This window comes from Lupinus angustifolius, chromosome LG07 (assembly GCF_001865875.1).
Source record: "Lupinus angustifolius cultivar Tanjil chromosome LG07, LupAngTanjil_v1.0, whole genome shotgun sequence".
Taxonomy (NCBI): Eukaryota; Viridiplantae; Streptophyta; class Magnoliopsida; order Fabales; family Fabaceae; genus Lupinus; species Lupinus angustifolius.
Window position 1 is genome coordinate 4895085 of NC_032015.1, and position 14148 is coordinate 4909232.

At 27.4% G+C, this 14148-nt stretch overlaps 1 protein-coding gene across 3 annotated transcripts; it reads right to left on the reverse strand.

The window, feature by feature from the left end:
• On the reverse strand, window positions 10074-13930 carry LOC109352497 (protein LIGHT-DEPENDENT SHORT HYPOCOTYLS 10-like). 3 transcript variants are annotated; one of them, XM_019594502.1, is made up of 2 exons: window positions 13139-13930; window positions 10074-10463 (listed from the first exon to the last, which is right to left on the reverse strand). In XM_019594502.1, exon 1 carries the CDS (start codon window positions 13702-13704, stop codon window positions 13165-13167), a length of 540 nt encoding a protein of 179 aa, XP_019450047.1. In that variant the 5' UTR covers window positions 13705-13930; the 3' UTR covers window positions 10074-10463; window positions 13139-13164. The 3 variants fall into 3 exon arrangements, with proteins under 3 accessions (XP_019450047.1, XP_019450046.1, XP_019450048.1); XM_019594501.1 differs by having other exon boundaries at window positions 10074-10500; window positions 13139-13924; XM_019594503.1 differs by lacking the exon at window positions 10074-10463 and adding an exon at window positions 11782-12895.

Below are 14148 nucleotides of genomic sequence, written 5' to 3' on the forward strand. Positions count from 1 at the left end.
CATTGTATGAAAATAACTCATAAATTAAAAACACACTAAGTTAGGATATGACATATATTTTTTGTGATAAATTTAATCAAAATAATAAAAAGAGTCTAATAATTGATTTGTTATATTCCTAATTAAAATACATATATTTTTCATGAATATATATATCATTGTTATCTTTTAATTAAATAATATAATGATAGTAATTAAATACATGTGACCCGTGCCTTCGCATGGCTAAAAACAGACATGTTATCCGTACATTATTCGTATTACTAAGAAAACACATGTTACCCATGTATTCGCATAGTTAAAACGCACATATTACTCATACATTCATATTATTAAGAATATACATCTTACTTGTGTATTTGCATGTTTAAGCACATAAGAAAAATAAATTGATAATTTTTAATTTGAATTTTCTACAATTATTATTAAATTATTATTAACATATAAATTATATAAGAAGTGGGAAGGAAAAAATGTGAGGAGGAGGTGACATGTGACATGAATGAAAAAATGTAAGGAGAAATTGACATGTGGCATAAGGGAGTGTTTTTTATTATGTTGTTATTAGAGAAAAATTAAAATTCAAAGAATCTGAACTGTAATATTAAAATTCAGTGCAAAAAATGTAAAAAAACTTTGATCAGCTGAAAAAGTACAATTATTCTTAGATTAATGATAAACATTAAATTATATAGATAGATTAATGTAAAGAAATAATTTGAATGTGAAAAATGATTTCAATTTCATCTAATGTTCAATGACTATTACTTTTTCACATCACAAAACATAGATGTTGTAAACACTCAATTTTAGTGGGGTATCGACATGAACCAATCACTAATTAATATTAAATTATTATTAGCATATAAAATATATAATATATAAAAAGTAGGAAGAAAAATATGTAAGGAGGAGGTGACATGTGGCGGAAAAAATGTAAGGAGAAAGTGACATGTGGCATGAGGGAAGGAGAAAGTGAAAGGAGAAAGTGACATGTGGCATGAGGAAGTTTTTTTTTATTATATTGTTAATAGATGACAAAATATGATTTCATGATAAATAAAATGATAAAAATGTTATTGCATGTTACATTTTTTGTGTTCTTACATAGCATTTGTTCTCTCTATTAATGGAGATAATTCTAGCTCCAAATTCATCCCTTCAGCATCCACAAAGTAATATATCAGTTACACAATGGTAATTTAGTGGGGCTCTGAAAGATTAAAGGTGGTGTCTTGGAGTGGAGCGGTTGTCTCTGTGTTAGAAAACCATAGAATGTGTCTCTCTTTGAACCATACTGATATATTCAGTTCGGTTTACACTGTTCCGAAAAATACAGAACCGTGAGTTGAACCATAGATAAACGGTTCTAGGAAATAATTAAATCAAAATGTCAAACTCAATTCAAACTGTTTTTTGTTTGTTTTGATTTAGTTAGTTTCTTGATTAAATCTATAACTGCTCACACCCTTAGTTGCAATGATTATTTTTAGAGTAAATTACACTAATACTCTCTGAGTTTCAGCGAAATTACACAAATCAACTCTCAAGTTTTTACACTTATACAAACCTCTCTAATTTTTATACTTTCATTACACAGACCACTCTACATGAGAAATAAGTGTAATCTTTTAAACAAAAATGTGATAAATATAATTAAGTTAGACAAAACATGGTACATCGAGGAGACAAGTCCAAATAATATATGAGTCGATACCTCGTTATTATTTTTGGTTCGTTACGATATAGTATAAAAGCGATTTAAACAATATATCTTTAGCATTGTTGATGAATTTTATAACAAAAAATAATATACATTGATTTGTATATTATTTGGATTTTTCTCACACTATACCATGTTTTGTTTAACTTAATTGAATTTATCACATTTTTTGTTTAAAATATTACACTTCTTTCTCATGCAGGAATGGTCAGTGTAATAAAAGTATAAAAACTATCAGAAGCTTACGTAGGTGTAGAAAAAATGAGGAATAGTTTGTGTAATTTTACTAAAACTCAGGGGTTTTCAGTATAATTAACTCTAAAAATAACCACATAAAATGTCCATATGGAAATAATGTTCTTATTTTAATAAAAATAAGAGTTAATTACACTGATACCCCTGAGCTTTAGTAAAACTATACAAATTACCCCTCACTTTTTTACACCCACACAAACCTCAAACCTCCATAGTTTTTATACTTTTTATTACACTGACCACCAATGCATGAGAAATAAGTGTAATCTTTATACAAATAGTATACAAATTGTTACAAAGTTCATCAACAATTCTAAAGAGATATTGTTTAAATCGCTCTTATACTATATCGTAACGAACCAAAATAATAAAGAGATACCGACTCAAATATTATTTTTACTTGTCTCCACGATATACCATGTTTTGTTTAACTTAATTGCATTTATCATATTTTTTATTTAAAAAATTACACTTATTTTTCATACAGGGGTGGTGAGTGTAAAGAATGTATAAAAATTAGGGGGTTTGTATGTAAAAAAATGAGAAGTGATTTATATAATTTTGCTAAAACTCAGGAGTGTAAGTGTAATTTGCACATTTGAACCCAAAAGAAAAAATGATAAGAAAAAATTGTGTGAAGTTGGTTGTAAGATATATGATGGTATCCAAATAAAAATAATATTTATGTCACCGGAAGAAAAAATAAATATTATTCTTAATAATAAAAATTTATAATAAATTATAAAATAATGTATAATTAAGAAATTGATATTCTGAATAGTTACTTTTCCAGTTTGTATGAGATTGAATATCCCTTATTTATTTTCTTCTATTTCATATATTTTGTTTTTAAATGTTTTTTTCGATACTAAAATATAAAAATTGGAAAGACAAAGATATTATAAATTATTGTAAGAGAAATTGTTAAGATTAGATTGTTTAAAGAACCCAGGTATTTTTATAATGTACTAGCACTTTATTCGTGCACGGAATAATATTATTAATTTGTCTACATTTGCGTTTAATAATTGAGTTTTCTAAATATTATTCTAAGGATAATCGTAAGAAATCTGAATGTCCAAAGATTAGTATTTTTAGTTTTGCAGGATTGAAATTTGGTTCCTTGACCATTGATTTTCTTAATTTTGCATATAACAAAATCAAAATTAAATCTGTTTAAAATCACAAACTCGTTTGCTGAACATCTAAAAATGGAAAAGGGAAGTAAATGAAAATATACATAATAGGTCATTATTCCAAACGTTCTTTTGGAAACATATAGATCTCATGAAAGAAATGAGATAAATGAAACTTTTTTTGATTTTTTATTACCTTTGTCATAAAATAATTAATTCAGCAAAAAAATATTTGAGCAAATAATTTGTAGATTTGAATTTATAATTTTAACTATCATATTTAATACATATCAGAGAATTTGGATCAGTATTTAATAGCATTAATGGAAATTTTTTTTGAAATCGTTATCTTGGTTTTAAATGTGAAATCGTTATAGTAAGTTACTAATATATTTTTTCACATTAAAAAAAGAACCCAAGAGCAAATGTTATATTATATGTATACGAATATGTATAAGTTAGAATTACATTATTTTCAAATGGTTAAAAGTGAATGCCACTGGGAATTTCTTTATGTTTGAGATAATCCTACGTATATATTTTTAGTGACGAATACAGATTTTGAGATATTATATTATATATTTATGTTGCTCCTAAAAGATAAGGACTATATGCATTAAGACACTGCCAAGTTGCACTAGTATTTCTAAAGGTGGAAATTTTATGCTTACATCATAATATATTTCTAACTAATTATATCGATATCATTCAAATCAAAATAATCAGGACAATTTTTAAAGGTGAATTGCAAAAAAAAAATGAAAGACTTTATTAAAGAACATTGATCTATCATTGGCGAATGATATTGGTGAAGTCTTGAATAGTATGAGTAATTTTCACGTGTTACTTAATTTATATCACTTAAAATCTGTATTTAAGTTGCACTTTCAAATTTGAGCCTAAAATCCTAACTCATCAAACATTTGATAATACAAAACAAATATGATTTTTTTTTACGATCTAAGTTAAATGTTCTCAAAATTGGATCTATACTTAATGCTTATTGCTTACTTTGTTCCTTTTTATAAGATTTTTTGGGTAGTGTGAGAGGAACTAAGAAAGATGATTAACGTTATAACTATTATTAAATTTAACAGTAACTAGATATCGTTTTTTTAAATTTTCTTTATTAATGAGAAATTCATTTACTCTATTTAGACAATTAATTAATGATTTTATCTTGCCAACCAATTATTGTAAAAATATTTTAGTAATATAATCAATAATCCACATAAAAGATTAAAAATAAATATAAATCAAACTTAGATATATTAAAATTTATATATTATTAAAAAAATTATACGAGGATTACATCATTTATTATGTATGTTTATTTTTTTATTAAATAATTAACATATAACTTATGCATAATGATATAACAATGTAAAAACTGACATGTCTTTCTAGCCTACCAAGTTGATGGTATAACTTGAGCCATGATGGGATTAATTAAAATAAAATTCTCGATAACTTCAAGATTCAAACTCTAATTTCAAAAACATATTTCATCCTATTTTAGCATATTCGATAATTATGCTGACATTAATCTCAAATTAAAATGGAAGAAAATGAATAGTTATTATACTATATTAGACTGACAAAAATATCAAATTAAATAGGAGGGGAATAAATAAATCATTATTAGAAAAATGAAGTTTGTTTCTTAGTTTCACAAAAATTGTACCAGAAAAAAATACTTATTTTAATGATGCATGTTGTATTTGTGAGAAAAAAATGAGGTGCCATGTTTTGATTTTTTTAATTTTATACTTATTATTTTTAGTTTTAGCAGTTATACAAAATACATTTATACCATTCAATTTTATATTTTATTACATTTTGAATCATTTCAATACAATTTGTATTTAAGTATTGAATATGGTGCAAAGTCACCCATTCACATGAGAATGAAGATACTCTATCTCAGATTGTATGTCCAATAGTGTTCCCACCAATTATAATGTATCATTCAATTAAATAAAAAAAATATAAAAGTAAAATTATGTTAATTGGTATAATTTAATTAGATAGAAATGAGAAGAAATAGAGTTTCTTGGAACATGTAATCTCTCTCCTTCACATGACACTAAATAAGATGCCTTCTAAAACCAATTATTTCGCAACTCTTTAGTTTCAATTAGAATAAAAAACATCAACATATTTTGTCTCATTTAACTATATTTCCATATTTTGAATTTAATTAAAACAATTTCTTATATACAGCATTATGATTATTTGTATGATTTTATAAAATCAAAATAATTCATTAACTTTTAACTATTTTTGTTAAAAAGTAGTTAAAGTTGGTATGTAAAAGACATAAAGTGATTATCAACTTTTAGAATTATGATTAAATATCTCTCAACCACTCATTACTAAATTCCTTCAGTCCATTAACCGAGGTTCTTATCCACATGCATGATGTGTTTTTCATAAGCTAATTTAACTATATTATAATACAGTGTCCTTGTTTTTTTGGGATAGGTTAACTATATGTTTTAAATTAGTAGCTTATCATATCTTAAAATCTATATAGCTTATCACATCCAACCAAATATATAAAAAGTATTAAATCTATGTATTGATGATTGTAAAGATGTATATACAGTCAATATATTATCTACTATTCATTTGAACAATTTTTTTTAAAAGTCAATGATAGTTAAAAATGAACGATAGAAAATATAGTGACAATGTAAAAAATTCTTACATTGTTAGTATATACATTTTTTCTCTTATATAAAACCCATTTGAGCTTATTTGATATTTTACAATTCAAATAATCATAATTAGAAGTGGCCCAAATGATGCAATTTGCAAGCAAAGCAAGTCTATTATTGTGAACTAATCTTGATGCTTAAATTTTTTTGTTGGTTTGACAACTAAGTGTTGTACGTTGTTACAGTTAGATCATTGACTTTCTCATTTATTTAACAATTTATTTTGCTTCCTCAATTATATATAATTAAATACATATACTTTAGTTGGAAAACATGTGCCATCCATTCAATTATGATATTTAGTAGTTGTGATTTAATAATTTCTAGATGAGTTTCCTAACCTTTAATCACAAAGTATGAAACAAATACTCTAGTAAATTAAGCTTGTACTTGGTCTAAGATAAATGTCTTTGGCCCAACCAGATTGCTAGCTTTTGCATGTTAAAGTGTATATGTAATGAATGGGAACTTGGGTCACCCTAAAAAATTTATGTTCTCCAAAACCAATACAACTTTTGCATACATCACACATAGTCATGTGAGAGTCTCCATTATTTTTCACGTTCCTAGAACTTGCTTAAGTGCTTTATTAGTAACCAGCTCACATGGTACACATTGTGAGCACATGATTTTGATTTAACTATTTTCTATTTTCATTTTTAATTAATTTAGAAAATAATAGTAAAAATATATTTATATTTTTGTTTTCATTTTATATTTTAAAAAAACATGAGTTTCATCTCCCGAAAATTCTGAAAATAAAAAATACTATTTCCAATATTTTTCAATAATAAAGCAGTATTATATTTTTTAATATTTTTGTTACCTCATTCGTCTCATATATTTTGATGTTTTAATTGTTTCATATTGTTCCAAATATTTTAATATTTTAAAAACTCAATACATATTTATATTTTATTTTCTAATTATACTCCTATTAATTACTCATCTTTTTCACGTCTATTTTTCAATTATTTTTAATTTAGTTTTCGATGTGCATTAAATTTAGTTACTTTAGTCAAATCATATAAAAAATTATATCATTTAATAATTTCTTAAATTATGTGCATAACCTTAAGCATGAAAAAATATGAAATGAATGAATTATATTTTTTAATTACTCTATTAACTAATCAATAAAATATTAAAATCATTGAATATCTCATTTGTTCATACCATCACCATTTTCCTAATAGAATTTATTTATTTCTTTTTAAACATAACTTTTCTTTACCCACTTAATGTTATTGTTGAAATAATTTAATAATTGCTATGGTGTATATGACTTTGTGATTAAAACTGTGGCACATTGAAATTACTGCAACATGAATCAAACAATAATAGAACAATTGTATGGTATTAGTTTATTTAAACTTTAACTTTTTGGATAACAATTATAAATATATAATGCTTGTTATGACTTTCCACATGTCTTTATGATAGCTAATGATTAAGTTTAATAATTAAATATATTTAATATATTGTTAATATAAAATCTGTTGGAAAAGAAAATGTAATTATAAAATTTGAAGACACCAATAAAATCAGTGACATAATTATCTTAGTGATTAAAATTTAAGATATATTGAATTTCTTGCGAGAGTGATTATTCTTGTTTCTGAAGTTTAGAATGTAAAGTATTGAAAATGAAAAATGATAATAAAAATATGTTTTGAGGAAATGAAAACTATTTATTTAAATGAAAATATGACATAGAAATATAAAATAAAAAAAACTCTTAGTTTCTGAAGTGTATAAATTCAATGTCCATGAATAGCAAGCAATACATACAAGAAAGAAAAATTAGTCTTTTATAACTTCAAAAAAAGAATATTGTATTGCATAACTTAGTTATTACCCAACAATTTAAAAGGTTTCATTGTAAGACGACAACATCAACTAATTAGATGCACTTTTTCTGGATATTTTATAAAAAATGAATTACCTTATTTAGAACGGATTGATTTGAATTGGTTTAATAAAAAATGGCTGGAGGATTTAAATTTTATCCTAAGGACATGGGTGAAGGAGAGTGATTGAGGCTTTTTCTTGAAGTCAAGAGCTATCAATTTGAGTTTGATTTTTTCTGTCTAGATTCGCTGAAATTTTCATATCTCAATGAACCAGATCAATTACCACCCTAGTACTTTTCCCTAGTTTGGTTTGATGATGTATTAAGCTGACAAATTAAATTGTGAATTTAGTCCTTCAGCAATGTTTAGAAGTACTATGGTCGATTTTCTAAAAGTTTTATAACATCATATTCACATTTTAAATAAATTTCAAATCAAGTCAAATTCAATATGAAAATTTGGCTTTTATTTTTATTATTTCAATTTGGTGAATTTGACTTGATGTGAGATTGTTGGGAAGGGTTTGAGATTTATATTATAGAAATAATCAATCTCAACATGTGTGAAATCTTTAAAAAAAATCGATGCACATCATGATTCTGGTATATATGTATTTGACTATTGAGATAGATTATACCTATATATGAATGAGTTATTCCTTTTTGATATGGACTAAGTTCAAGATAAAGGAATATAATATAACATGGAAATAACATCCATTTTTAAAGGTAACATGATATCATATCTCCTGGCTCAAATTTTGTTCCACTTTATTTATTGATTAGAAAATGTAAAATTAATATATATTTAATTCATAAAAGTTGCTTCACTATCAAAGACTTTTGAAGATTTCTTATACTAATAACCGGGTATTGTTGAAACTGCTGGCAAAAGCTAACATATTATATGAAATAGTGTTGCAATATTATGTACTAGTTTTAAAATGTATGAAGTTTAGTACTTAATCTATAATAACAAAATGAGAATATTTAACAAAATGATTCCATATCATGAGAGATCACAATTCACAATCATTGATATTTTTAAACACACATTATTAAACATAACCTTCTATGACAATTTTTCAATAAACAATCAACCATACAACTATTGGAGTGTGAAATTCTATGATTAAAAAATATTTTTAAATATGATTCAACACAATGTAGGCACTATGCTTTTCTGATATAGTCCCCATCATTATGATCGAGAACTATAATGCAATTGTATATTAGGTTTGTAGTCCTGACACTGATTAAATCATAAAAGTTAAAGCCATTATTTCCATGCGGAAAGAAACTCTCCTTGTAGCTGCTATCAATTACCATGATATATTGTTATAATCTTTCCCAGCCATGCATATAATTGCAGTTAGGGCTCCTAAAAACTTAGTACTTTGATTTAGTTTCACACTAAATTAACGAGGTGATTTCTCTCCATATTGAATAATGATCATCTCCATTAATGAATAGACATACTTGATTTTGTTTGTACTTTCAATGATAAAAATGTTATTCCATTGTATATAAAAGAATGAAAATATCTTATCATATTATTATTTCTTTTATTTTTTTGTAGTATTTGCCTCTTCATTAATAAATTTAATTATCCAACTTTAATAGTGTTTTTAAGTTTGTTCAGAGGATGAAAAGGTTATGTACTTTTGATGTAGCCCGATGTTAGGTTGGGCCAGTACCATGGTCATGCTCAAGTCTATGATTACTTGGGCTGAAATGAGACCAAGATCATGCCAACCAGAGGGCTAATAAAATATGGATAGTTCTGTTTTTAATGGCCATATTTAGTACCAAATTGAACTTAATCATGGAAAGAAGTATAGATACCTTCTAATTAATCATGAAAATGTACTGAGTTAAAATCGAAAAGACATTAAAGGGATGGACTCCTCTCCAGTATTGGACCAGATTATAATATGAGATGCCCATAAAAATCTAATGGTCCAAAGTTTCTTAATTAAATAAATAAAAAACGTATAAAAATATATCCTCATTAAATTCCAATGTAGTTCATTTAATCTAAAGGCATCCGATGATATGTGTGGGACATCATCTTACAAAATTTGTGGGGAATAATAGAAACATTTATAGTCTCAACTAATAAGTATTTTTTTAATTAATCATAAGTTTATGACATATGAAGTGATACAAATTGTGGGACAATATCCGTCAACACTAAGGTGTTATTGTAGATTTGTCTCATTGTTTATACATAAATCCCTGCGTAGATTGTATGTACATATGTGCATGCTGAATATTTTATGATTATGCAATATAAGCAAGTATCAATGTTATGCATGAATGTAGCCGTGTACATATACACAAGTGCGCCAACATATTATGAATTGGTCAAGAAAAAAGAACTATAGAAGAAAAGGAATCACTGACCATTCTCATTTTATAGTTTTTCATATCATCCAAAATGATCATGAGCGATTCTATTTCTATGTGTACTTATAAGAAAAATCATAAACCATATCTTCTCTAAAATACCAGCACCTTGCAATCTGCAAAAACTTACATGAAAGCTAAATGATACCACACACCATGCTTTATATATATTTGATACCCAATAGGAGGACTTATCCAATGTTAACTTATTCCTCAAACTTAATTCTAAGTTCTCATTCAGATGACCAAAAAACACTTTAAATAATGAAGATAAGCGAATTGAACGGTTTAAGTTGAACCAATGATATATTGCTAGAGTCAATTAGAACACCAGTTCCATGTCTTCATCAGCTGAAGTTATCCAAGGCCTAGTAACATATCAGGACATTGAAATTATTTAGGGACCTGAAATCAATCAAAGCAGAACCAAAATTCAAATGCATGAGATATAAATCAGTTCTACAAAATATATGCTCTTGTGGCCAAACACTTGTGTGTGATATAGTAAAGCAATGGCCCGTTTTTTAGGTTGTAAACAAGATAAAGAATTGGTCATGATTCATGATGTGCTTTTGCATAGTGTTTGACGGTGGGGAAGAAAACAGTGTAGTTCATGTACTGAAGTCATATATATACATATAGCAGCACCAACCGAAAGGAGTTATATAAGAATTGTCAGAATTCTACATTAGAGTTGTGGCCATCTTTGCATTTCAGTGCTGCAATTGCGAGCTCATTGCGGTAAGAAATATTTGGTGATTGAAAAATTATTTTTGAATTGATGCAACATGCATGATGTGGTCACCTAATGCAACCCTAATTTATATATGGTCTTATGCTATCCTTAATTTGAAAATCTAAGCAAAATGTTAAATAATTAAGTACATTGGTTAGTATTTATGTTTTTTTTACATTTGTATTTTTTATCAATCAATTATAGTTAATTTGTTGGACATGTATGCAAACGAGAACTTCTATTAAAGTTTTGTTGGACATGCATGAGGTTCCCCAATCACGAGTGTATCTAATAAATGGTATCAGAGTTGATGATTTGGTTGACACATGATAGACTTAAAGGGAAAGCAAACCGATAAGTGTGTGGTGCTTACACTTAAGGGAGAGATTTTTTGGTATATTCCAGCGCAGAGTCTCACATTAATTCGATATTAGAAAATAAATAATAAAAGCCCACGAAACCCATGTATTTCATGGTTATCAAGTATTCCATTTCTCTTCTCCTAAAGAAAACAACTCAGTAACATATCTTTGAAGTTTTTTTGAAAGGAAATTTATTTTATTAAAAAAGATAATACACAACAACAAAAAAACTCCAAGGCCTAAAATGATCCGCAAGAAAAACAATAGCAAACCACTACCACCTAGAGCTTAAGGTAAGTGGGAGACAATTTTTTTTTTGATAAGCAAAATTGTATTAAAGAAGCACAATGGGTGCTAATCCAATACAAGGAGGAAGAAACAAAGAAGAACAAAAAGAACACAAAGAAAAACAAGCTATTGGATCATTACACCAATTAGCAAAAACTAGAGAGGTTGGAGCAACTTTAGATTGAAACCATAACCAAGATCTGACTTGAATCAAGTCCATTAAATACATAAAACTCATTGGTTTGTTAGAGAAGATTGCTCCATTTCTCATGATCCAGATAGAGTGGATCAATTCTTAAAGTTTTAGTTCAAAATGTAGTATCTCATTTGTATTTTTTTCATTCTTATCATGTCCCATTGATAATAAGATTCTTCAATAGTTAAAAGCTACAATGGTTGAAGGATTTCCGATCACAGTTCCAACATAATCACATATAACAATTTGACACTCACATTATACGAGACATGATCCATTCTCTAATAAAGGGTAGAAGGATATTATTGTGGAAAGTAGTAAACGTTTTGATCGATATTTGAAGACCAATAAGGTGGATTTATCTCATTTAAGAAGCTTATTAAGTAGAGCCGTGCCAATTTTCCTTTGTTTGAAGAATAGACAACTTAGCTACATATTGATGAAGAACTTATAATATCATTTCTCATACTTGAATTCATAAATCAGGAGCATTATATTGTTGTTTGATCAGATTAAAATTTGTTTGTTATTGATTTATGATAAGTTTTATTAAAAATATAAAGGGAACAGTAAAATGACGAGAAGAAACAAAATTTAATAGCATATCCATGACATCCTTCTGAAAACTAGATAATGGGTTCCGGTAAACGAATGGTATGTATAAACATGACATCTGCAACTGCAGACACAAATTCTCGAAACAGTTTCTAATTTCCGAAGAACCTTAGATCTTAAACCCCCTTTAATCCATATTAATTTTAGAATGTATATCAACTAAAGTTTTCTTTGATATTATATTAACCCAATTATGGAGGATAGTGCGAATATAAAAGAAATAATTAAGATTGTGTGGAAAAGCAAATACATCTAATATATTATATAAGCACAATAGAAAAAATTACGAAATTAAATTTAGAAATCACAATAACATCATCATCTTGCATGCGAGAAGGACAAATACAAAATGGACGAGAGAACATTCCCTTAGTCCCTAAAATATGCTCTTTCAATGTAATGTAAAAACAAAATAACCCAAGGTAAAGTAAGTACTGTTGTTAAGCTATTATATTTACCACATACAGTTATATATATGCAATTTAGGGTTTTGAAGCTCATGGACTAGGGTTCTCCATGAATAGAATATAAGGTGTAGTAGGTCAGATAAAAAATGATCATATTACCTTCAAACGAACCTTGATATGGGTTTGATGAAATTTCCTGTTCTACCAAAACTTGGTTTAGAATATCCAATCACAGTAAGTACTCAATAATATACAGAATTTATGGTCCATAAATTTGATCTTGTTAATTGTTCACTTATGTCTTTATAATTTATATATGATGCATTTAATAATGTCAATGGTTCATACGGTTCCTGTTCTTTACTTCTTTTCAATGTCAATGTCAACATCTGAAAAATAGTAGCAACAAGTCTATAACAGTATAAGTAAGAAAATTTACCTTAATCCAGAAGAAGCCAAAAAAGTTCACTGCATAGTTGAGTTTGAGGTGTCCCCTTTGGGCTTGATAAGATTCCTTTTCTTCTTCTTTTTCTTCTTATAAGGTATACCTCTTGCCTTAGCTTGAGAATCCTTCACCTCACGAAGATAAACTCTTATGGCGCCACTAGCAAATGGATTTGTCTCAGGCAAGCCTCCATTTTCTTCATATGCAGCTCTTAGCCTTCCAATAAGTGCATCAAGGCTTCCCCAAGCTTGTTTATGTGGACAAGTGCAAGGACCTGGTGGCTCAGGTTGACCAAAAAACAAACACCCTTCAACATGCACTTTTGTTTTCCCAAATTGATCCAAGTACTTCAAGAAATCAAGCACTTGGTTGTAATTGCACTGTGATAGTGCTAATGGAGGCCTTTGATTCCTCAAGTATTGTCCAAAAGTATTCCAATCCCTTTTCTTCTGAGACTCATACCGACTTAGCGGCAATTGTTGTTGTTGATCATCACTACCACCACCACCGGCACCACTAGCAGAAGATCCTTCCACGATATTTTTTCCTTTGGTAGACATGTCTTATTGATAGAATTTCATTTTCTCAAGCAACAAAGAAAAATAGGCTTATTTTGTGGTGTAGGAGAAGACAATATAGAATGAAAGTGGAAGAAGAAAATGATAAAATTAAAATTTAATTTAGAGATCACATCAAAGAGCTATAGTGAGGGGACATGGTATGGGACCAATGAAAGTGCTTTAGTCCCTCTTTTTCTTCTCTCCCTACATTATTTCTTGCTTTAACGGTACTACTAGCATTAACCCTACTAGCTTTATATTATTTTTTCCTTAGATTTTTATTATTATTGTGCTTCCATCACCTAAGGTATCATTATTGAGTAACTTAGCGTAATTAGCACTAAGGTTAATAACTTTTTTAACGTGACGTGACTATGGTTAATACCTAATGACTAAGTAGTGTAGCATTTAAGGGCTTGTTTGCCACTCAATAAGAAATTTGAG